General features: G+C 43.7%; 4 protein-coding genes and 1 long non-coding RNA gene across 10 annotated transcripts; 3 read left to right on the forward strand and 2 right to left on the reverse strand.

The window, feature by feature from the left end:
- Positions 1-213: 213 nt before the first annotated feature.
- LOC108160289 (putative pre-mRNA-splicing factor ATP-dependent RNA helicase PRP1) lies at positions 214-3,675 on the forward strand. Of its 3 annotated transcripts, none has more exons than XM_017294180.2 (7): positions 216-346; positions 411-1,234; positions 1,296-1,769; positions 1,835-2,098; positions 2,677-2,799; positions 2,874-3,227; positions 3,289-3,675. In XM_017294180.2, the coding sequence occupies exons 1-7, from the start codon at positions 294-296 to the stop codon at positions 3,414-3,416; spliced, it is 2,220 nt and encodes a 739-aa protein (XP_017149669.1). In that variant the 5' UTR covers positions 216-293; the 3' UTR covers positions 3,417-3,675. The 3 variants fall into 3 exon arrangements, with proteins under 3 accessions (XP_017149671.1, XP_017149669.1, XP_017149670.1); XM_017294181.2 differs by having other exon boundaries at positions 414-1,234; XM_017294182.1 differs by lacking the exons at positions 2,677-2,799; positions 2,874-3,227; positions 3,289-3,675 and adding an exon at positions 2,543-2,656 and having other exon boundaries at positions 214-346.
- Positions 3,422-5,900, reverse strand: LOC108160290 (gustatory receptor for sugar taste 43a). Its single transcript, XM_017294183.2, has 9 exons — positions 5,528-5,900; positions 5,412-5,466; positions 5,028-5,160; positions 4,796-4,958; positions 4,581-4,724; positions 4,382-4,522; positions 4,238-4,316; positions 3,816-4,167; positions 3,422-3,751 (listed from the first exon to the last, which is right to left on the reverse strand). Exons 1-9 carry the CDS (start codon positions 5,748-5,750, stop codon positions 3,689-3,691), a joined length of 1,353 nt encoding a protein of 450 aa, XP_017149672.2. The 5' UTR covers positions 5,751-5,900; the 3' UTR covers positions 3,422-3,688.
- Positions 5,901-10,257: 4,357 nt separating this feature from the next.
- On the reverse strand, positions 10,258-22,626 carry LOC108159956 (ell-associated factor Eaf). 4 transcript variants are annotated; one of them, XM_017293624.2, is made up of 8 exons: positions 22,571-22,626; positions 20,810-21,691; positions 20,642-20,734; positions 12,840-12,978; positions 12,517-12,737; positions 12,363-12,450; positions 11,750-12,305; positions 10,258-11,683 (listed from the first exon to the last, which is right to left on the reverse strand). In XM_017293624.2, exons 2-8 carry the CDS (start codon positions 20,934-20,936, stop codon positions 11,249-11,251), a joined length of 1,659 nt encoding a protein of 552 aa, XP_017149113.1. In that variant the 5' UTR covers positions 20,937-21,691; positions 22,571-22,626; the 3' UTR covers positions 10,258-11,248. The 4 variants fall into 4 exon arrangements, with proteins under 4 accessions (XP_017149113.1, XP_017149112.1, XP_017149111.1 ...); XM_017293623.2 differs by having other exon boundaries at positions 22,383-22,607; XM_017293622.2 differs by having other exon boundaries at positions 22,363-22,607.
- LOC117187975 lies at positions 14,781-15,702 on the forward strand. The gene is made up of 2 exons (XM_033391025.1): positions 14,781-14,840; positions 14,903-15,702. The coding sequence occupies exons 1-2, from the start codon at positions 14,783-14,785 to the stop codon at positions 15,619-15,621; spliced, it is 777 nt and encodes a 258-aa protein (XP_033246916.1). The 5' UTR covers positions 14,781-14,782; the 3' UTR covers positions 15,622-15,702.
- On the forward strand, positions 18,542-20,200 carry LOC117187976. Its single transcript, XR_004472402.1, has 3 exons — positions 18,542-19,000; positions 19,139-19,759; positions 19,839-20,200. It is a non-coding gene; the product is annotated as an uncharacterized LOC117187976 (long non-coding RNA).
- Positions 22,627-23,293: the final 667 nt, after the last annotated feature.

Here is a 23,293-nt window from a genome sequence, read left to right on the forward strand (position 1 = left end):
AGCAAAAACCATCAAAGTCAAGTATTTTAAATACGCCATTCAAGTAGAAAATAGGTTCATTAATTTGATAGAATTATGTGGGCAGGGCTAAGAGATCTACATAGCTAGTAATATTCAAAGGAATATCAAAATCGAGGAATATGTATAGTAGAACTTGCACTCGTCAGTATATTTACGGTATATTTTGAAAATGAGACCGTATATTTTGGTATATTTCTGAGGGTTGGACGGTATACGCGTGGTGGTAAGAAAACGTTTTTCGCATTAAAAATTAAAGTAAAATTAAAAGTAAAATGTCCAAGCGCCGGATTGAAGTCGGTGAGACCTACGTCAGCAAGTCCAAGAAGTGAGTACACAAATCAATCCATCACTGTTTGGCTCGCCTAAGTATGTTTATCTGGGGAAAATAGCAGGGTTGCGGATGCGTCGTCCACTTCGGCATCGGCATCGGCATCGGCATCGACGGTGGCAGCGGCCGCCGGCACTGTTGCACAGATCCTGGGCGGATTTGTGCCCAGCAAGCAGCCACCTACGACGAATGCCCTGACTGGGAAGACGTACTCGCAGCGATTCCAGAACCTGTACAAGAAGCGTATCGCGTTGCCGGTATTCGAGTACCAGGCGGACTTCATGCGCCTGCTGAGCCAGCACCAGTGCATTGTGCTGGTGGGCGAGACAGGCTCGGGGAAGACCACCCAGATACCACAATGGTGTGTGGACTTTGCCGTGTCCAAAGGACGAAAGGGTGTCTCGTGTACGCAGCCCCGTCGTGTGGCCGCTATGTCTGTGGCCCAGCGCGTGTCCGAGGAAATGGATGTGAATCTGGGCGAGGAGGTTGGCTACTCCATTCGTTTTGAGGACTGCTCTTCGGCCAAGACCCTGCTGAAGTACATGACGGACGGTATGCTGCTCCGCGAGGCTATGTCCGACCCCATGCTGGAGCAGTACCAGGTGATCCTGCTCGACGAGGCTCACGAGCGCACCCTCGCAACTGACATCCTGATGGGCGTGCTCAAGGAGGTCATCCGGCAGCGCAACGATCTTAAGCTGATTGTCATGTCGGCCACTCTCGATGCTGGCAAGTTCCAGCAGTACTTCGACAACGCTCCCCTTATGAACGTGCCCGGTCGCACGCATCCCGTAGAGATATTCTATACGCCGGAGCCGGAGAGGGACTACTTGGAGGCAGCCATTCGCACGGTCATCCAGATACATATGTGCGAGGAGATTGAGGGTAAGTGAAAATCAAAACTGCAATTCAAATCTTCAGATTCTGACTGCCCTTTGTCCCTCAGGTGACATTCTCATGTTCCTCACGGGTCAGGAGGAGATTGAGGAGGCCTGCAAGCGCATCAAACGGGAAATCGACAACCTGGGCTCAGAGATTGGCGAGCTGAAGTGCATTCCCCTGTACTCTACGCTGCCGCCCAATCTGCAGCAGCGCATCTTCGAGGCGGCGCCCCCGCCGAATGCCAACGGAGCCATTGGCCGCAAAGTTGTGGTGTCCACCAACATTGCGGAAACCTCGCTGACCATCGATGGTGTGGTATTTGTGATTGACCCGGGCTTTGCGAAACAGAAGGTCTACAATCCTCGCATCCGCGTTGAGAGCTTACTGGTCTCGCCCATTTCCAAGGCCTCGGCCCAGCAGCGGGCTGGTCGAGCAGGTCGTACTCGTCCGGGCAAGTGCTTCCGACTGTACACGGAGAAGGCCTTCAAGAACGAGATGCAAGACAACACCTATCCCGAGATTCTCAGGTCCAATTTGGGTAATGGAGGAAATTCTTGAATAGTCTCTGTTTTTCCTTATTTATCTCTTATCTATTTCGATCAGGCACTGTGGTTCTCCAGCTTAAAAAGCTAGGCATCGACGACTTGGTGCACTTTGACTTTATGGATCCCCCTGCACCGGAGACCCTCATGCGAGCGCTGGAGCTGCTCAACTATCTGGCCGCCCTGGACGACGATGGCAACCTGACAGACTTGGGGGCAGTCATGTCCGAGTTCCCCCTGGATCCGCAGCTCGCCAAGATGCTGATAGCCAGCTGCCAGCACAACTGCTCCAACGAGATACTTTCCATAACGGCCATGCTGTCGGGTGAGAAAAACTAGCAACCAAATCAACCAATTCCGCGCTTAAGTAGAGGCATCCAGGAGGTATTAAGGGGGAATGCGATTCGCTCCAAAGATTAGCCGTAGCCTCAAGGGTGGGCTGATCCTTTGTTCTATTAAAATTGAAAGATACATCAAGCTAGAGGGGGTGTTCTTTTCGATCTTAAACGGACGACTCGTACGCTACGTGGACGGCTCTTAATATTTTGTTAAGCTAAAGTGCAAAGAAAAAAGTTTTTTCAATTTATTTGTTCTTTGCATTCAACACGAAAAGCAAAGTTGCACGTGCGTTGCTATGCCTCTGCCCGCGTGGCCATCATTCGAATGGAATGATGAGAGCGGGCCTTGTCCAACCTCCTATTTGTTGGTTCTCTCTCGCCCAATCAAAACGTACTTGCAACTCACAAATGCAATCAATCTTTGAATCAAGCCTCTAGATTGCGTAGCTGACAAAAAGTAAGCAAAATCGAATCTATTTGTTAATATGTATAAGAAACAATGCTTTAAACATGTGCTTAATCGACCAAAAACAAAAACCAATTTGAACGTGTCAAACAACCAAAGTTCCACAATGTTTCGTGCGTCCCAATGAGGCCAAGAAGGCGGCCGACGAGGCCAAGATGCGGTTCGCACACATCGATGGGGATCATTTAACGTTGCTGAATGTCTACCATGCCTTCAAACAGAGTGAGTACAGGCCATTAAATACCGTCTTCAGTCCGTGAACCTGACGGCAATCTGTGGCTCTACGGTAATTTTAGGCAGTGAGGACCCCAACTGGTGCTATGAAAACTTTATAAACTTCCGGTCGCTGAAGAGCGCTGACAACGTGCGCCAGCAGCTGGCCCGGATTATGGATCGCTTCAACTTGAGGCGCACCAGCACGGAGTTCACCTCAAAGGACTACTATGTGAACATACGCAAGGCCCTCGTCCAGGGCTTCTTCATGCAGGTGGCCCACCTGGAGCGCACCGGTCACTATCTGACTATCAAGGATAACCAGAATGTGCAGCTGCACCCCTCGACCTGTCTGGACCACAAGCCCGATTGGGTCATCTACAATGAGTTTGTGCTAACCACCAAGAACTACATACGCACGGTCACAGATGTAAAGCGTAAGTAGATACTTCATTGCTTTAACCATGCCCTTCTTCATCTCTGCTTTTTTCCATATAGCTGAATGGCTGATCAGCCTGGCCCCGCAATACTACGACCTGAACAACTTCCCTCAATGCGAGGCGAAGCGTCAGTTGGAGTTGCTGCAGCAGCGAATGGAAACCAAGCAGTACCAGAAGGGATTTTAAGGCTGCTCCCTTCTGTCCGCGCTGCCTTTAGATGTAAGCAACCTATGGAGGAGATATTGGCTATGGTGTGTGCGTAATGTGCCCGGACAGGTCGTGAAGTAATTGTTTGAGTACTGCTGCGGAAAGAAGTAAACCGTTTGCTTTTTATTGTTTGGTTTGATACATTTAAACTTAGCACACTTCGCATTAACCAGTTTCAGATATCCACCAACTCCGTTTAGTGAATAGTGTTAATAAAAGAAGCAAATTTTTATATCTACTTATTCCCGTGCTCAGCCGTTTGTCTTCTGGAACTGTATGAGTATGACCAGATATGTGGCTATGGCCGAGGCGAACTGTAACAGATCAAGAGGATAGAGAACTCTTGATGCAAGCACTTGCTCTACTCCTTGTTCTTACCGATGTCAGAATGGTGCGGTTTACGCGGCACAGACCAGAGGCTGAGAAATCTGAGTCGACCACCAGTAGCTGCTGCCAGAACTTCTTCACCGCCTCGGCCAGAATGGGCTCGTGCACCTTCCGCTCAATTGCGCAGACAATTTGAATGGTTTTCCGGGACTCGCGGGCAGCCAGGTGGCAGGGCTCGACCACCATTAGCAGGCGAAAGGAGTGCAATAATATCCACAACGCTTGCACCCACAGATAGCCGTTGTCTCGCGTACTGAGCAGCTCCAGAAACAAAAAGTAGGCGGTGGCCACCAAATGCAGCAGACAGGACACAAGAATAAAGAGCACGGCTATGCCGAAGGAACTGCGAATGATAACCAGTGAGGATGAGTATCTCAAATGTGAGCACATAACGGATGGATTTTGATACAGACTTGGACAAGAGCAGCACACACTTGGTCAGCGATTCGTGGTTGTCGGCCATGGTCTGGATGAGCAGACCCTTGTTCTTGGCTGGAAAAGAAAGAGCAGTTAGAGCACGGCCATAGCCACGGACTCTTTCCCTCCGTTTTTGTCACCTGCGGATTCATTCGGCAGCATTTCGCTGCTTAGTTTGGTCAGATTCGAGTGGAGTGCGGTAGGTGTCATCGTTGTATTCGTGCTCACTGTCTTGACTGTGCTCATCTTGAGCAGCTTCAGGGCACTGGCCTCCTTCGGCTCTGGGGAGAATACAGATCGAGTAGTGGGATCAATCATACGAGTACGTACTCCACTTACCGCTCAGGAAGCTGCTGCTGAGCATCTGGTTGAGGCGTCTAAACCGCCTTCCCAGGCCATAGGCGGTGTTGGCAAAGTTGATGTGCAGGCCGGTGAGAATAAAGTAGAGACTATAGAAGGGTATATACCAGTGCACATTGAGCTCTGGACCCATAGCAAAGGGAGGGTGAGGGATGTGAGCACAGATCAATCGAGGTAATCAAGGCGCAACCTACCCGTATCGGATTCTTCGATATTCATCTCCTCGGCTTTGCGCATCCATGAGCCCACATCCAAACCGAGAAGCACCGATATAGTCACCAGAGAAACACTGGCCATCCCCAGGGCCCGCCAGCGGTCCCTTCTGGAGTAGTTGCAGGCATTTAAAGTGTTGTCGATCTACAAAAGCGGGTGGAAGGGCGTCGTGTCTAAAGAAATGGGGATCAGGGGGATCTCTCGATCTCTTACCCTATATAAGCGAGCATTTAGTTCGAGGGTTTCGCTCAGACTGAAGAGACCACAGTAAACGCCCGATACAACGGCCAGCACAACAACAGACACATCCAGGGCCGTTACCACCTTTGACGTTGCCGACTTCATTCTAAAAGATGCACTTTTGATTTGTTTTGTGGGTTTCGGTTTCGGTTGCAGTTGCAGTTGTAGTTGCAGTTGGTTAGAGTATTAATTAGTCAAGATCAGGTGGGAATTGAATCGAAGTGGCCAGAGGTGATGATTAGATAGAGAAAGATGAAGTGAAGTAAAGCAAGAGTTACGCACAAGTGGGACGCTCACGCAGATTAGTGCAGAAAATAATTAAGTAAAAATGAACTAGAGACAGGGCCATGTACTTACCGCACGGGTATTTTGGAATTGGCATCGAACAGTAGTCCCCGATAGGTCAGAAAAACTAAACAATTCAGATCAGATCAGATAAGCCACAACTTTAGTCTCCGTTTTACCCTGCTCACCCAATGTGACGGTCAAGGAGGCCGAATACACCGTGAATATCCAACTGCGACGTATCTCAAACTGACCCTTGGAGTTCTTTCGCGTTGCATATGGGGCCAGGGCCAGCATTTTGCTAATGTAGAATATGCCAATGCTGGGCTGCGATATTTCCATCTTGGATCCAAGAGACACTTTTACCGGACAACTTCTCGGCGATAACTGGTCGAAAAGTTCCAAAGGCATGGGTCTTAAATTGAAAACGCTATGCAAATACTGCGCTCCGCTCTAATATTTGACTATTAATAGTGAATGTCCCCCACTCGCCAGCTGCCAGACTGCAGACTGTTGCAAATAAGTAACAAATTTGCTTATCAAAAGGTTCGGCGGTTCTGTTGTCCGTTCTGTTGTAGCTGTAAATAGTAATTAGCGTGTGAAAATACCAATACGCAAGGACACAGGAGCCAATTATCTGGAGCAAAATGCCCGCGCTGACAGCTGTGTGGCAGGTGAGCGAACAGTTTCGTTTCTGAATGAAATACAATAGTGCGACAGTTGGACATTCCCTAATTCTCCTTTTAAAAGGTTGGGTTAAGGAACGGTAGCACATGTACATTTAATAAAACTAACGTCTCGTTTCCATTCTATTGCCGAATGGTGTAGGCATTGAAAATCTCAATACAATACAGTAGCCGCCGGGATCGTTGATGAAGGCCAATCGTTTCATGCGGTCATCGTCTGGGTTTCTGACGAGCTCGGCTCCCTGTTCTTGGAATCCACAGGGCAGGCATGTTGCCGTCGCTACAATTAGAGAAAGCCATATCCACTCCCTAATCCACACCGTGTAGCTCAAACGGAACACTAACTGGGTCGACTCAATGGTTGCCTTCCGGCTCAACGCCCAGCTCCTGCGCTCCGTGAGCTGCAGTTGAGTGATATGAAAAGTAATTGTCATTATAGATGTCCGATAGGCCAGGCAACCCTTCCACTTGCCAACCCCATGAAATACGAGGAGAACATGGATTTGGAGAAGATTAAGGAAAAGCAACTCGTGCGAGTCTTATACACAAGTTGCATATTTAAACATTTAAGCTTTCCACTATGTACAGTGTGGACTAGAGAATAATACTATGGTTTCTCCCCCGTTAAGGTGGTTTGCAGCCCCGACTGTTGCTCCGATTCCCGCCGGTGTCGCTCTTGGGCGAGAGGGAGAGAAACATGAGGTAAACGGTGGAGAATCCATCTTCTATATTCTATATCCATTCTTCTATATCAATTGTACAGGAATCCAGCTTGGACGACTCCCGCAGTTCCGCAGGAAAGAGCTTTACAATTTTCTCTCGATGGACTTTACAGGAGGAGTAGTCGTGTCTTGGATGGCGAGGAGGGGGCTTAAGTAGCGGTTAAGCTTAAGTAGGTTCTTGGGCTGATGCTGTGCTGCTGTTGTTCGCGTCTCATCTCTAGGTCCTTGTCCCGCTCCCACGGTATTCTGGCCCTGTGGAGCTGCCTGTCCTTCTGTGGGACCAAGATACTCGCCACATAGTTCATCCCGGGCGCCAGCTGCGTCTGTTGTTCTTGGGGCTTCGGTGCGGTGCTGCGCGGAGCAGCCGGATTGTTGCCTAGGTCGCCTCCATTATGGAAGCCTCCCTGAAAATCGGTAATTCAAAAAATGCATAAAATGTAAATATTTAAATTTCGAATGGTGAGGCTCCGCTGCTGTTGCTCCTAAGTCGTGTTTTGGCACATGTCGCTGAGCCTTGCGATATTCGTCCTTTAAATATTTAAATTTGTTTTTGCACAGCTCCGCTAAATATGAAATGTTTTAGATATTTGTCCACTGGAATTTCGATGAGACCACTTGCATTTAGCTTTCAAATAGCACTTTCCAATTCCAATTTGGGAAGAATTAAATTCGACTTACTTGATCCCACCAGACTGTACAGAGTATGACTTCCCATCACTGCCGATTAAAATGCTCAAAAAAATCTGGCTCGGATTATTTTCATTTTAAACAATTTTTTTTTCAATTGTTCAAGACATTGCCGTTTCTAACTGTAAATTTATGTTTATTGAGGTGGGGTAAATTTAGTCAAAGAGAAGGAGAAATATTTTCTGCATCAAGATTTCAACAGGCCATCATTCGAAATGAGTTGGACATTCCTTCAGAATAAGTATTGCAAAACTCAGATATAAAAGCTCCCTTTGTTTTAACTGGAGATGAAGGACCTACCCAAGACGTTGATTAAGTGAACCATGATCTGCTTTTAATGAAAGACTTCCTTCAGTCCGGCGATGTGTCGAATGCGCATTGGGCATTTGAACAGAAAAGTGGCACTTGAAGAAAAGGGAAACATGTAGATGGGACTCCAAAAACGGCCATCATATTAATAAATGCAATGTTCCTTCTACATTATATAATAATTTATGATGAAAACATTTATGATTATTTTTATACCTTTGAGAGCGAGACTTCAACACACAACTCAAACAAAGACTTTTCCAAAAATAATAATAGGTACAAAAATTAGTCTAAGGAGATTAGACATTATTGTCATGTTTTCTAAATAAAACATAAATTTCATGGTAACATTATAATTATTATTACTTTACTATTTTACTCTATTATTCTAAACTTGACTTTACAAAAATTTATCTACCTAAATAAAAAAGATCTCAAATACATTTTGACCCCACTGTCTATTCTTCTTTTCTTCTTGCGCATCTTTCTCTCTCCTCATTTAGACGTTTGTATGCATACATATTTGAGTACATACATATGTATACATATAGATAAATGAATATACAAAGATCAATAATAAAACTTACCTGTTTTCCCCAAGTTATCTGAGAGCGCCTTCCAGGTATTTTCCAAAATTACACGATCCTAATAATTTGTATCCAGCTTATTCCCCACGACCGGGTTTACCGCAATGTGTGCACTTGCACCGGTGCAGTGTTTATTTTTTCAGGGCTTATAAATAAGCTATTGGCTCATTACCTATCCCGTCTGATCCCACTAGTAAACAGACTTCCCGGACCACCGGGACCATCACAGGTACCAGGCCTGTGGTGACAAAACCACTGGTGGGTGTTCCACCAAAGTGACTAGTTTTCGTCTCACGGTTGGCCCCAGATCTGACAGCTTTTATGCTTTAGCTGTTTTTATGCTGTTAAATTCAACTTCTCTTATGCCAGGGAGATAGCCTTCTTTAAAATAAACTTCTCCCCGACTCAATTTGATACCATTTGCTCTGTCCAGAGCAGGTGGTGGTGGAGGAAATCAAGGCTAAGAAAAAGAATATGCCCCGTATAACTCTTACAAGTCATCCCAATCCGACTTTGGCGAAGCATAATAATACCCTCATTAGGGGTTTTGATAGGCCCGCTCTATACTTGTGCAATGATGTTATAAAAGGCACATACATTTTTATACCCGATACTCAAAATGAGTATAGGGGTGTATTAGATTTGTGGTGAAAATGGATATGTGTATCGTGCAGAAGGAAAGTCGTTTCCGACCCCATAAAGTATATACATTCTTGATACGCATAAATAGCCGAGTCGATTGAGCCCTGTCTGTCTGTCCGTCCCTATGAGCGCTCAGTGCTCAGAGACTATAAGAGCAACGACATTTTGTATCCAGACTTCTGTGATATGTCACTGTTGCAAGTGTATTTCAAAATTTTGCTCCACCCCTTTCCGTCCCCACAAAGGACGAAAATCTGTGGCATCCACAATATTAAAGATACGAGAAAACTAAAAACGCACAATCATAAAGAATGACCATATCTACCAGATTGCCGAATCTGGATCTGATCGGATTATTTTTATAGACAAGAGGAACAAATCAATTTGCAGTGGCAACACAGCGCCCTACACGATCCGACTGATATTCTATCTCTCTCTCCCTCTCTCTCTCTCTCTCTCACACACCCTTTGTCGTTTAAGGTTAGCGCCCTCTGGCGGAGGGATCCGATCCGACCCGCAAACATGTCCCAAACTTCCTCCCTCTAATAAGTAGAACCACACGACCAAATCGGTTATAATTTATTTTGCTTGTTGACTGTTTAATTGTCGTTATTAAAACTAATTCAACTGAGAGTATTTAGGTATGTATGTTTGTTGTATATAAAGTCGTGTACATGCATGTGTGTATATAATATATGTATATATATATATATATTTGCTTACCAATTAGACTAAGATACTCTCATTGTTTCATTGTGATCGTAGGCATTTGTGGATTCTATAATTAGTTCTAGTTTCTTTGCATATGTATATTGTGCTTATGATTATCTGAATCATTTTGTCATTATTTAGTTGTATTTGTAGTTATTGGTGATTTGCTTCTGCAGTCTGCCAACGAGAGAGGGAGTTCTACTACTATTCAAGGCCTGATTACTATCATAAATAGCATGTACAAAAAATAATTCCTATCATCTCATATCGCTATCTCTCTATCTCCTCCTCTCTGGCGTTTCCTCTTCTATTGGTCGTTTTTCCTGATGGATGGTACTTTATAAATACAATTTATTATTGTGTTGGCAAATGAAATAGTGTTAATATTAGTAAGTGTGTGTCTGGACTTTGGGGCACGGAACGGCACGGCATGGCACGCACGCTCGCCCAATTGGAAGGAGTTGTATTTTGAGTAAGTAAAGTATTAGTGCACCACAATAATGCTCATAGTCCGTCGATAGTTTTGGTATCAGGGTGTGGAAGGAGCCAACAAAAAAAGCGGTTCACGCAGGGCGTCTTTTTTGTTTCACATTTATTTCTTTTCTCATTGCTTTAAACTATTGCAAGCAAATAACAAAATCATAATAATAGCTATTAAAAATTAATTAAAGAACTACAAATAAATTCAAATAAAACATGAGCTAAAAACACATATGTCTTCATACCGCGCGAATAGTTAACTAATAAAGATAAGAGGGCAATAGCAAACAAGTCAATTTAAATTTATCCAGCAACATATAGGGATTATCGCTTCCATAAAAATGCCCAGATTAATGGAGAATTACATAATTAAATACATATGACTAAAAAATGAGCCAAACAAAAGGTATTTCAAATAAGGGTCTCCATTTCCATTTCCAAATCTAATCTGCATGAAATTTTTTTTCACTTTTGGTATCCGAATGATTTAAGGCTTAGATTAAAATGCGTAATTAATGGCAAAAATCCGCTGTGGTCATGTTCTGTTCTATGTTTGCAGTATGTATGTTTGTCGGTAACTTAACAATTAAGATTAAGCTTTGCAGCATTTGCATTAGAAACTAAATAATTCTTGTAGTTTCCCTTCGTTTCTTGTTGTAATTGTGTTGTAGTTCTTGTTGGTGTACGAGTAGGACTCCCTTAGGACTCCACTCCCAACCAATTTCACATAACCTTTGTATTAGATTTCGTATTTAAAATTAATGTACATACATTGAAATATGTATTGGCAAAGTAGTGTTTGCGTTGTGTTGTATTGTGTTCGTATTGAATGTTTTCCGCACATTTGGAAGTTCTAAGTATAGTGTTAAAAATTAATTAATATATGTATGCTCGTGTATATCGTGGTATATAGAACTAAGAATTTATTTATAAAAAATTTCACTAGCAATTAAATTCTCTCCTCAATAATTACATCTTAATTACACGCATATAGACAGAATATCAATTGATGTTGTTTTTCTTTTAGTTTTTGTTTTGTTTTTTGTTAGTCAAAAAAGGTAAATTATATGGAAACTTAAATGCAGCTAATCGTCATCGTCGGACGAATTGGAGGACAACTGCAGATCGTTTTGCAGCAAGTCATTTGGAAAGCCACCATTGGACGCATACGCGCCGGACATTTGTTGCTGCTGCGGCTGCGGCTGCTGGTGGTGATGATGGTTGTTGTAGGATGGTGATATGGAACCCAAGCCCAGGTTGGGCAGCTGATTCATGTGCTGTTGGGACTGTTGCTGTTGATGGCGTTGATGGTGTGGGGCTGGCTGTTGGATCTGCTGATGCTGCAGCTGCTGAAGCTGCAGTTGTTGATGCTGCAGCAGCTGCTGCTGCTGCTGTTGTTCTTGCTGCTCTTTCATAGAACGATCATCCTCGGTGCTGTCATCGGAGTCGCTGCCGCTATCACTGTCGCTGGAATCCGATTCGGAACTGGAGCTAGAGGTACTTAGAGCACCGCCAATTTGCTACGAATGAATAAACACATAAACAAATTGATATATATTCTCAAACTGATTGATCCCAGAACCAACCTGTTCGAGAGCGGCAGCCGCTTGCGCAACAGACTGTGAGGCCAGATCATGTTCTCTGGATGAGTCCAAGTCCATGGGCATATTATTGCTATGCCCGTAAGACGTGGGGCGTTGCTGTTGCAACTGCTGTGGAGAGTGCCGCTGTTGCTGCTGCTGTGGGGAGTGCCGCTGATGCTGCTGCTGATGCGGCTGTTGGTGCGGAGAGTGTCGTTGTTGCTGGGGCTGTGGTTGCTGTTGTTGTGCGTAGTTACTGGCGCCATTATAGGCCCGCCCGTAGTTCGGCTGCTGTTGCTGTTGGTAGTGTGGCTGTTGTTGCATGGGTGGACTGGAACGTTGATGCATCTGCTGACGCTTGCCATGAGCCTGCCGCTGTTTCCCCATGTGCGACGAAGACGAGGATCCATATAGGTCGGGCTGGCCTGACGACGAGCCTGTCGAGGAACCGGAGATATTCGCCTGACCGCCATTGTGCAAAGCGGCCCTCAATCCAAAGTCGTCATCGTCCGTTATCATGGGAATGCTGGGCAACGTTTGTTGGGCATTGTTTGCATCCCAACTGAAAGATCCAGAGCATTAGATGGCTTCGGAAAGATGCCCAAGGTGGAGAACTTACGCTGGCGCGGACTGCGGACTCCGATGGGTGACCACTGGTCGCGAAGGGGAGCTCTGCTGCATGGGCGAATTGCGCGGCTTGAAGTCAACTGGAAGGCAATGAATGCAAATGAGTGTTTCCAATCGGACCGCTTACAACCGCAATGGATACGTACTTATATTATTCCGACGACTGCCCGTTGAGACCTTTGTCTTCGATGAAACCCGCATGGTGCTGTTCTCCAGTTTGCCTCCGGGCCCGGACAAAGGCCCTTGTGCCAATTGGGCCATGGGTGGGGGCACGGATCCGTTCGTGCCTAGGACCTGTCCTTGGTGGCCCATGTTCATGGGCACACTCTGTGCCGGCAGCTGTACTGGTTTGTTGGTAACTTCGGTTCTGCAAAGTTCAGATAATAATAATATTCGGTGATATACGATCCTGATTAGGAACCATGTACATACGAGTATAAAAGATGTAATGGCTCATCTTGTCACTCACCTTGTCTTCTTCACTTGTATGTTATGATTTAGCTTCTCAATCGTGATAGCACCCGTCTCCTTGTCGTAGATCATCAAGCATTCCTTCGCATACTCTCTCTGATTACCCTTATAAACTGTATGAGGCACACCGGAACTTTCTGGAATAGAAACAAAGTGTGTCTTATAAGTTTTTGGCATTACTCAGCCTACAGTTACATACAGCACATATTATACTATAAACTGGTTAAACGCGAGTTCAGCAAAACTCACACCGAAATGTAAATGTAAATTTATGACGACAGATAATACCATGCTTTGGCACGAGAATTTGTTTTTGTGCTGTTTTGCTTTTGTTATATTTCACCGGGAATGAAGGTGAAATGCAATCCGAGTTTGTTTCAAGTCTCCGACAAGCTCTCCCCCGTCCAAATCAGAATATTTGTATATCGCCCAAGGCAAATCCAAATGATAAGTACAATACCGAGCAAGCCGATCCCGAACCCGAACCCGAACCCGAACGAAATGCCCCAGGGAACAGTTAAGCTGAAAGAAACTCATTTTCTATTCCCAATAGAGCGATTCGATTGATCAAATCTAACAAAATAATATATATTTTCGTATATCGTACACAAGTATGTAGTAATAATGGGAAAACACTCAGATTTGGAAACGTTCCACACTAATAATGTATGCATGCATTGCCTGACACCTTTCGCTCTTCGAATGCAGCGAACGCACTAACCGGTTCATCCAAATCAACCCAAATCCGGTTCACGTTACTGTTATCGTTACCGGTCGTTACCGGTCGTTGTCATTACAATAAATATATGTAAGAATAGGTATTTGCTCATTCATTTAAATCGATTACCGGCACCGCATATGAATATTCAGCAACAAATATTTATTTATTTTCGCACGCTTTCCTTAACATTTAAAAAGCGGAACGAAACGCTTTAGCTGTGCGTGTTATGTAAAGCGCTTGACTAGTCCACTTAAAAAAGGGATATGATATCCGGGATGCTAGCGAAATTTGAACACACAACTGAGACCGCATAGGAAGCCCCCACTGGATAATCCAAGACACAATTCCTCCAGACCGTTCGAGCAATAAGTATTGCTCAAGAGATCTTGGGCGTGCGCTCCCACCGTACATTTACAAGGCAATGGGGTTGGATCATAAAAATGAGTGTAAGAGATACTTAGAGAATGGGGATTGGAAGAAGTGCAGCCAGAAGGATTTTGGATGCGATGGAGACGGGTAGTCCACAAAAAATGTTAAGTATTCTACTCAGAGCTTTTGTTGGAATACTTACTGGATCTTATTGGGAAAATAAATCTACTAGGACTGTTTTCCCAGTCCGTGGCGATGCGCGCTGCCTTATCGAAAATTGATCCAACTCTTAGGGAATAGCAGGAATACTAAGAGATTAAGAGATATATATCATATCAGTCCTAAGATCAACGACGGAGTCAAGAAACTCAGAATAACCCAAAGAGTCTGGCTCTTTGCTAATGCCATTCCCGCCCTGTGTGGTGCTGGGATCTCAATCAGTCACTCATTTTGCTCAGACCATCGAAATACAACATTCTTTTCTAGAAGGCCTGGTCAATTTGTTGAATTTTCGTATATGGTAACCCTACCAAAGTTGAGGGGCATCGACCAGTTCTGTAGTTCGTCACGTGCCAATGCGGCTGGTATCTGTGAAATGGTATGGTTTAGCTCTCCCAATCCCCAATGATTTTATGAGTAAGCTAAACGAGTTCTAGGGAAGTTAACCAGGACCAGAATACTCCGCCGGGAGAGGCCCGATGTCGATTTCGAAGTCTTTTTCCGGGTTGGAAATGTTCCAAGGTTATAGTCTTATCTCGACACGGCTTTTTAAAGAATTGAACGAATTCGAAATAAAATCCTTTAGCCATGGATGCGCCTGACTAATCGAAAACAATATAAAAGTGACCGAAATGCAAAAAAAAATCATACTTTCCAAGACGATGCGAATGCTACTAGTGCTCTTTCTGGGTGAGTTGGACATCAAATGGATTGCCCAAATGGATGACTACTAAATACCTCTATACCTATAGCGTTGCTTGGCACGTCAAATGTCTACGGAAATGATGATTGCAATGAAGAATGCAAGGTGTTGCGATACCAAAGGGCGCTGGAAAATGGCCTGGCCGTGTATTCGGCCCAACATAATTACCAATTACCTGTTAGTCCGAAGATCAACAGCCGCACATTTAACGCCAATTCTGTACGGAAAATTTCAAACCTAGTATGCGGATTTGCAACACTTTTAAATCCAAAGTGGAATTGTAATGATGAGGATGAAACACAGGAAGAGGACGAAGCCAGTCGGCCATCGATTAGGTGGCCAGAATATCACCCATCGCCGACCTTGCCACCATATCAACCACCATACCTGCCCCCGAATGAGTTGCTACCAACTTGTACTGGAGACCACCCAAGTGGACCGTGTGGGTCGGAAATTCCTGAGAAAACAATTGTCATCACTATCGACAAGTCTGAGCTGTTAACCATGGCCAAGGAATTGCTTCAAGCCTTAAAAAGAAAAGGATCGTCCGATAGGGATGGTGCAAAATACACCCGGTTACGGGGCCAGCTCGAAGCCGTGATTCCTCAGGCAGTCAACGATGGAGTCCAAGAGTCCAGAATTGACGCCGACGACTTGGTCGAAAGACTCAACGCTCATTGCGGCCCACTTGGGTGTATATCCAAGTGCGAAGTGGACGGGAAGTGCATTCTCGTAAAACGAATCGGTGGTGACTATTACGGCCAATAAACGTAGCACGAATCGTTTTAGAACGCGCTCTAACCAGCTCATGCTGGTAAGATCAAAGATTAAAGGAGAATCCCTGAAAAATATTCTGTTTCACTGGTTAGAAGTTTTCACTGCTTCGAGGCTAAATATTTTTCAAGACGAGGCGGATGGCTACCTGTGCTCTTTCTGATTGAGCTGGAAATATCCCACCCAAATCCCAAATACCGTGGGGAGGATCAAAACACGCCACACATCTTTAAATTGTGGCTTGTGGCAATGATTGTAAGTAACTGGAATGGGATCTGTAAAATGCCCAAGCCGTGTCAACCAAGATCAAAAATCCTACCACCCACATTTCCTGGTGGTCAGAGTGAAGCCAACAGGCAGACGTAAAATATAGCGTAGAATTCGCCGAAAGACTGCAGACTGCGTGCAGGCGAAATGCTCCAACAACAATAAGTCTACACTACTCTCTCAAGGTACATCAGCTGAGGCTAGTGCGGGAAATAAAAGTATGGTGTGAATAATTAGCCTTGTACAATAGTACAAGTAAATGAAATACAAGCTGTTCTTGTCTGCAGTACACCTTGATCAGATGTATCGCTGTCGCATTCACACCACGCCCACACCAGACAAAGTCGGAGAGATAACGGTGGCAAGAAGTTCAGAATGCGTGCGAAAGAACAGTAGAGCATACAGTAGTGCCCTTGCGCGATCACACATGTGACAGAATACGAGTGCCGCCAGACGGAGGGGCGATTAATCTCTCTCTCTCTCTTCCACACTCTGGATAAGCCAGTAAATCCGCATACACGCAAACTCCACGATGTGCGAGAAGAAATGCTTCCGCTTGCGAAAACGAGACACAGAAATGTAAATAAATAAATGATTCAGAGAAAGAATTTTTTTCTTTCTTTTGCTAATTGAAAAGAAAGAGAAGAACGAAAAGGTTGAATAAGAATAGCTTCAAACAGACCACCAAGCATGGCTATGACACGACTGTGGATAATACCCTTAGCTTCGAGCATGAAATCAAAGACTAGTAACAGTTCCAGAATTTGATCCTTATAATCGGTGTTGTTCCGGTCCGACAATCGATGCATGATGTTTCGAGAATAGTGAAAGATCAAAGGTGTCTAAGTAAGCGGCATTTTCTGATCTTCGCTGGTGAGTTTTTTGCTATTCAGTGAATTGTAAGCGAACGGATTGATAAAAAAAATCGTTGTTTTCCAAAGCCCTATTTTATGGGCTGGAGCTGCAATGTATGGCCTTTAATTTCTCTAATCTGCACTCCCTGTTCGACAAATTGATTGAAAAAGGAACCCAGGTACTTCAATCGATTACCAACACCACGTCAGGGACGAAGAGCGAAATCGTAGTGATGGATATTTTACTTCAGCTGTGCCAAAAAAAACTGGCGAATAGAAAAATAGAAGCTGGTCAGAACACAAACAGTAACAGTAACAATAACAACAACATAAACAACATAGAGAACATTATTCAAAGCCCAACAGTCCAACAGCCGCCCTTTACCATTATCATAACGAACGGTGATACCGATTCTCGGCCTAAGCCGCTGCCCCCCCACAAGAGGAGAGGGAAAATGCACATTTTAAGGAGAAAATATAGATGGCAGAGAGAATACCGGATTGTTATCGAGAACGAGAACTCCTCCAAGCCTCGACGTCGGGCTAATTACCAAAGCAAGCGTCTATTAGGACGCACGGAGAATGATAACGATAAGGTTCATGAAACTGTAGATTCCAGTGTAAAGGACTGTATACGTATGAAGCTCGACGAACTGGAAAACAACTGATCTCTAGGGCAATAAATTTTCAATTAAATCAAAAATATTGCTTGAATATTGTGAATTACAAGTCACATTATTTACTGCTAGGCAAGATAATGGTCTTATAGTCACTGAGACATCTTCATTCATTCACAAGTTTATTTCATTCATAGGGAGGATATGTAGAAACTGAGTACCAGGTAGTACTATAAATATGTTCATTTTATTTGAGCCAGTGGTCATGGGATTGGATATGTACTTGCCAACGCTTATCTAATACCAATTGTCATGCTGCTCCCCAGTTAAAATTCTAAAGTTACGAGTCAAATTTCAGCTATCCGAGGCACATTGCCCATGCAACGACGACTACAATGAGGCTGTCGTTGCTGTTTATCGGTAAGTGGCTAGAATCTATCGATGATAGACTCATTATAATCCTTTCTCACTCGCTTGAGCAGCTGCACTCTGCCTTCAGCTACCCAAAGATACTTTTGCAATAATATCGAAAATGACGGAAGTATTTTCGAATTTCTTAAATGAAACCGGAGCGAAGCTAAAGAAGGGCAGTTCCTCTCTGTACAACATTGGCACACTTATTGAGATTTATGCGGACGGTAAGCTGATAGAGCCAATCAATCTCAATTTAAGCGAGATAGAGCCGAAGAATTAGCCATTTTCAACAATTTATTTGGTAAATAAATCTGTATCATTCAGTATTGAGTGCAATTGGCTAATTTGACTCACATACATATGGTTTTTAGTGTGTAATATCTATTTTCCTGCCACACCCATTAGAGCGGAATGGGTAGATTCGTGACAGCCATACAGCATGATGGCTGTGAATCTTCAAGCGAGGAAACAGACTGATATGGATATGCCAAAATCTCTAGCTCAGCTTGTCCCAATGTAGAGTCAGCAACAGATACATTTATAGCACTACCATTGTTCGTTGGGCACAAGGATGATCAGAGATGTGGCAACGGTAGAAAAACGCTTGCCTAAATGTAAGCTTCGTTGACCTTGATATTTGTGGAAAATTGTTTCATGTAAGCAGATCAGCTCTTTAGTTAAAACGCAAAACAATTCGTTACAGAACAGTCCGCGTCAAATCAGAACTTGATCGGAAATCCTCTCCGACTGTATGCCGTCCAACAACAAATGGGAGCATGAAGCATTGCGAGAGAATACTTTACGGTATAATATGACCAACGACTAATGATCTGCGTTGACCAAACTGACTGGATTACAAATAGTGTCTCTAGGTGTCGTGGCGGCTACGCTTTTTCACAATGCAATAGCCACTAGCTGGCCCCATGTCCTGCAGCTTAAGAATCTTTTACAAAATACCCTGACAATATATGAAAACAAACAAATCGATCCACCAACGGATTCAGAGCTGAGAAAATCTGTGAAAATCTTATCGAAAGCCGAGCAGAGTCCCCAAAAGGTGGCACTGTTAGCTCCTAAGTCTCTGTGTTCAAGGAGTCAGTCCTGGAGGACCCGGAATTGGTGCTCCGGGCGGACCAAACTATCCCTTTACACTGCCGTCCGGAACCAATTGCCCAGCACCAGTAGAAGCCTACTGTGAGGGAGGTGTCTACTGTCCTCCAGGTAGGTCCCAAAGAGACTAATCCTCTCGTAGAATCAACTGCTTCCGTGGGACCAAGTTATCCCGGAGCACATTGCGGATAATCCAAAAACTACAATTTTAATAAATTATTGATTGTTTTTGTTTTTAAATACAACAAGGGTACAAAAAGCCGTCTCCAAAATGGAAAGATTGACGTAAATGAAAGAAAGTCCCATATGGAAGGAAGAGTTCTATATTAATACCTGGCTAATGCGCTGTGGGATCGATTTTCACAGATGTCGCTCTTTAAATGTACTACAATTTGTATTATGTTAAGAGAAAGCTTTCAATATTGGTATTGTAGCCGAGAACATCGGCTGTGGCGAATGATCTCTGTTCTTGTCATTTATGGGAAATTTTTCCATCGAATCAATGTCATTTTCAGTACTTAAACGTACAAAAGATTCTGCAGAATGTTCGCGAGTGTCTTGATGCCAAACTATAAACTAGTTCACCCGGGAACGGCAGGAGAACGGGAAATTGAACAGTTACAGCAGCGCTTTAATGTAATGCTTCGAGAGCCAACCCACACTTGACCAAATGCCAGCGGTACGAGTACATCGTATAGTCGTTGCCGCCGAAACTCTTTTGGCGACTCGTCGCCCCGCAATCAACGAAGCGTTAACAAGCCAAGTCTCGGCCGCAATGAGTGTACCACCACCAACAACAACAACAGACGATCGACCGTCGACAACCTAGAGACACTGTCTGGCCACAAAGAGCATAGCGAAATAGTACTGGTAAGGCAAAAAAAAAAATGAGAGAAAAACTTGAACGCTTGGTTGCATTTTACCTGACTTGATGTAATTTGGTTTTCAGCCTTTTCCTCCATCTCTGGCTACCCTTTGCTGCTGGGGCTGCGGTCTTTTGTCTAAACAAAATAACACACAGGGCAATCCATTAATTTGTATCTATGGATGTACATAAGTGCTCCGTAAGTTGAGTGTGAGTCGCCGTGCAACTTACTCTATCGCATAATGCGGCGAAATTATGTCATCAGCCAGCCACTGAAGCCAAGCCGAGCCCAACCACAAGCCTGTTTAAAGTCTACGGAATCTATGCTTATTCCATTTTACCCGATGCTTTCCACTAGCGAAGTGGAAGGCCCCATTAATATTACATGTATTCATTGAATGTTCCAATACATCTTTGATTGATGAAAGGTAGAGCTCAATCTTACAGCTTTCTTCTCCTTAGAGTTGTTCGGGAGCGGAAGGGGTGTTATACCGTCTCATCCTCTTCCTCATTTGCGCAGTTTCGAGAGAAATCTGAGTAGGGGCCACCCATGGGTGTCTATTACTCTAATTTACTCTTACTATTAGTCCTACTGTACTACTCTGTCTATCCTTTGTATCGCTTTGGAAATAAGCCGATAACTGCTCAAAGATAGCTTGTCAGCGGCTCGTCCCTCCCGCTCCAATTTGAATACGACTCGTTCTTCGAATTCGAGTATTGTGTGTTCGAAGCATGCTATTAAATTATCTGAGTTGCCTTCATAATTTATTGTAATGCCAGTGCTCACATAGGGGTTATTATGTAGTTATGTAGTTGCTTTGGGTTTCAGTTCCAGGACCTTAATTAGGGGACGCTTATTTTTTCTAATGCACTTATTGATGACTCACCTGAATTTGGCACGATAACAGTAACTTGATTATTTGAGCCAACATCCACTGTTGCCATACGGCTCGTATCCACACTAGCTGGCTTGAAGTCATCTGGAATGGCGTAGAGGGAAATGTGTGTGTGTGAGAGAGAAGCGACTCTAATGCGCCGGGCGCATCAAATCTTACATTTGATTGTGTGAAATGCGGTGGAGGTGTTCTTCGGATTGAAGGTGGAGCCCAGCTTCAGCTCGCGCACCTCGTCCCCGATGTTGAGGCGTTCGGCCAGCGTGTTCTTTTGTTTGGTCATCATCATCGTGTGGTTGTGCTGCTGTTGTGGAGGCTGATGTGGCTGATAAGGCAGGTTTGTTGAGGTTTCTTGATTATTATTATTATTGTTGTAATTGGCACTGGTGTGGCTTGACTTTTGATAATTGTTGTTGTTGCTGTTGTATTGATATGACTTCTGTCCAACATCTGTGGCTGAACCTGTGGCTGCTGCAACCGCTCCCGCCGCCAACGCCGACGTCGGAGCAAAGCTACGCTCCTCGGCAGCGCCACCGCGCTGATAGTTGTACACGCCTTGAGTTCCAAAATTTATGTCGACGCCTCTACTGTTGGTGTTGCTGCTGCTGCTGCTGCTCCCGGACTTGTGATGATTGCCACCGCCGTAATGTTGACTGGCAGCCGCCTTGGCTTTGAGACGCTGCAGTTTAGTACCCGTGGGTTTTGGAATCTTAGCGGCCGTATGTGTCGACGTGTATCTTTTTTTTTGAAACGATGCAAAACTTTTCCACAGAGACGCGAAAAAAGTGTTGCACGCCAAAAAAAAGAAGGCACGTTCTCAAAACAAAACAAAAAAAAAATAACAATAAACAAAAAAAAAATAAAAGAAGTTAGGAGAGTTTAAAGGTCCTCTCCTCCTTCCTCAGGGCGGTTTATGCGTTTTTGTGATATTATTTAACATTGGATTTTCTCGTTGTCGTTGGATTGTTATTTGGACTGTTCTCTTTTTTTATTTATTGAAGTTCAGCTAAGCTTAGCTCTTCGCATCATGTGATGTGGGATTATCTTTGAAGGGAAGACGGAAGAAACATTGATTATTATTTCAAAGCAATATATTTTCCATATGTTTGCGAAACACCCACACACACACACAGTCACACCATATTGCAACGCTTTATAACACTGCATTTACACCTGCTGCTTTGGTATTCATATTGACACACATTTGAGAACTACGTACTTATATACTATATATTATTCACAAATTCTACCGAGCCATGTGTATTATTTTTAGCGAGCATAAAGCATTTTCAAGCCCATTCAACGCTTTCACACATACACAACACATGCACGTGCCTCTCGACGAAGAGACGGTTTCTTTATGTAAATTACAGCTGATCTCTGGCTTCTATACGAACAAAAAAAAGAACTGGATTTCAGGGGGTTGAATGTGCGTGAAATTATGCCACTTTCTGCATTTTACATTCCATGTTTAGTATAAATTAGCACTCATTTTCGTTGAAAAATACAAACGCGAACACACACGCACACTGCCACATGTAATACGTAAGCAAAAAATTAAAAAAGTGAGCGGCTGCAAATGGGTCGTGGAAGAGGGGGTGGGCGGATCTGTGGCAGAGTGGCAACACAACTGAAAACAAGTTTGAAATAGCCGAAAAACAGCAACGCGAAGGTGAAATTTCCGAAAATCGAATTGAAACGTAGACGAAAAATACCGTCGTCTATATGTACGCACTGCATATGTATTTACGCCCGTGTGTGCGTAATGCTGCGTTTCCACTCCGCTCCACAACTTGAAGAAATTTCTGTCACAACTTTTTAGCTTTAACTGTATCGAAATTAGGTGAGCCCAGTCAGATGCTTGTTGTTTTCACAAAGGGGGTGGTGTTGATTTAAGAATAATTTTTACGTCCAAAAACCAACCGCGGATGTTATTGTGGAAACGAAACAGTGCTGGCGAGCTATCGGACTTATCGACAAAATATATCAGAAATATACCGAAACAACGTCACAAATTTCAAAATCTACCGTAAATATACTGACGATTTATCCAAGTTCCATCAATATTCCACGTTTTTGATATTCCGTGGAATATTCTCAGCTATATAAAACATTTAGCCATGCCCACATAGTTTTATCCGATTAATGAATCAATTTTCTACTTAACTGGCTTATTCTAAATAATTGCTTCTATTGCATTTTGCGTAAAAAAAAGTTTTAGCGAAATAAGTCAAACGAAAAACAAGTAGCGAAATAGGTCAATCAAGACAAATGAAAAAGGAAATTGCTCAATTGTGATATTCCATTGAATAATGCTGACTAACTAAATCTCTCAGCAATGCCCACATAGTTTTATCCCATTGATGAATACATTTTCTACAAGACTGGATAGTTTTTAATCCTTGCTTTTATTGTATTTATTGTAAAAAAAGGATTAAACGAAAAAGTTCAACAAAAAAAGAGTCGCTATATTGCGTGCAAGCCGTAGTATAGGCCTTTGTATACCCTATTTTGTTAATTTTGTATATGATGATAAAACGTAACTAATAAGGACCTTTTCTCAAATTTACATTTTTTAGACATATTCATGTATATGATGAGTGATGAGTATATGATCTCGATCCTGATACCTATTCTTGGTCTCTG

The sequence above is a fragment of the Drosophila miranda genome, chromosome 3 (assembly GCF_003369915.1).
Source record: "Drosophila miranda strain MSH22 chromosome 3, D.miranda_PacBio2.1, whole genome shotgun sequence".
Taxonomy (NCBI): domain Eukaryota; kingdom Metazoa; phylum Arthropoda; class Insecta; order Diptera; family Drosophilidae; genus Drosophila; species Drosophila miranda.

Coding starts and splice junctions, on each gene's coding strand:
- LOC108160289 (XM_017294180.2), top strand. CDS start 294: ATGTCCAAGCGCCGGATTGAAGTCGGTGAGACCTACGTCAGCAAGTCC. Junction 2,099..2,676: donor CATAACGGCCATGCTGTCGG/GTGAGAAAAACT, acceptor AAACAACCAAAG/TTCCACAATGTTTCGTGCGT. Junction 2,800..2,873: donor CTACCATGCCTTCAAACAGA/GTGAGTACAGGC, acceptor CGGTAATTTTAG/GCAGTGAGGACCCCAACTGG.
- LOC108160290 (XM_017294183.2), bottom strand. CDS start 5,750: ATGCCTTTGGAACTTTTCGACCAGTTATCGCCGAGAAGTTGTCCGGTA. Junction 4,523..4,580: donor CAGCAGCAGCTTCCTGAGCG/GTAAGTGGAGTA, acceptor TATTCTCCCCAG/AGCCGAAGGAGGCCAGTGCC. Junction 3,752..3,815: donor ACCGCACCATTCTGACATCG/GTAAGAACAAGG, acceptor GATCTGTTACAG/TTCGCCTCGGCCATAGCCAC.
- LOC117187975 (XM_033391025.1), top strand. CDS start 14,783: ATGCAAAAAAAAATCATACTTTCCAAGACGATGCGAATGCTACTAGTG. Junction 14,841..14,902: donor GCTACTAGTGCTCTTTCTGG/GTGAGTTGGACA, acceptor CTATACCTATAG/CGTTGCTTGGCACGTCAAAT.
- LOC108159956 (XM_017293624.2), bottom strand. CDS start 20,936: ATGATGATGACCAAACAAAAGAACACGCTGGCCGAACGCCTCAACATC. Junction 20,735..20,809: donor CGCATTTCACACAATCAAAT/GTAAGATTTGAT, acceptor ACGCCATTCCAG/ATGACTTCAAGCCAGCTAGT. Junction 12,451..12,516: donor CAGTCGTCGGAATAATATAA/GTACGTATCCAT, acceptor ATTGCCTTCCAG/TTGACTTCAAGCCGCGCAAT.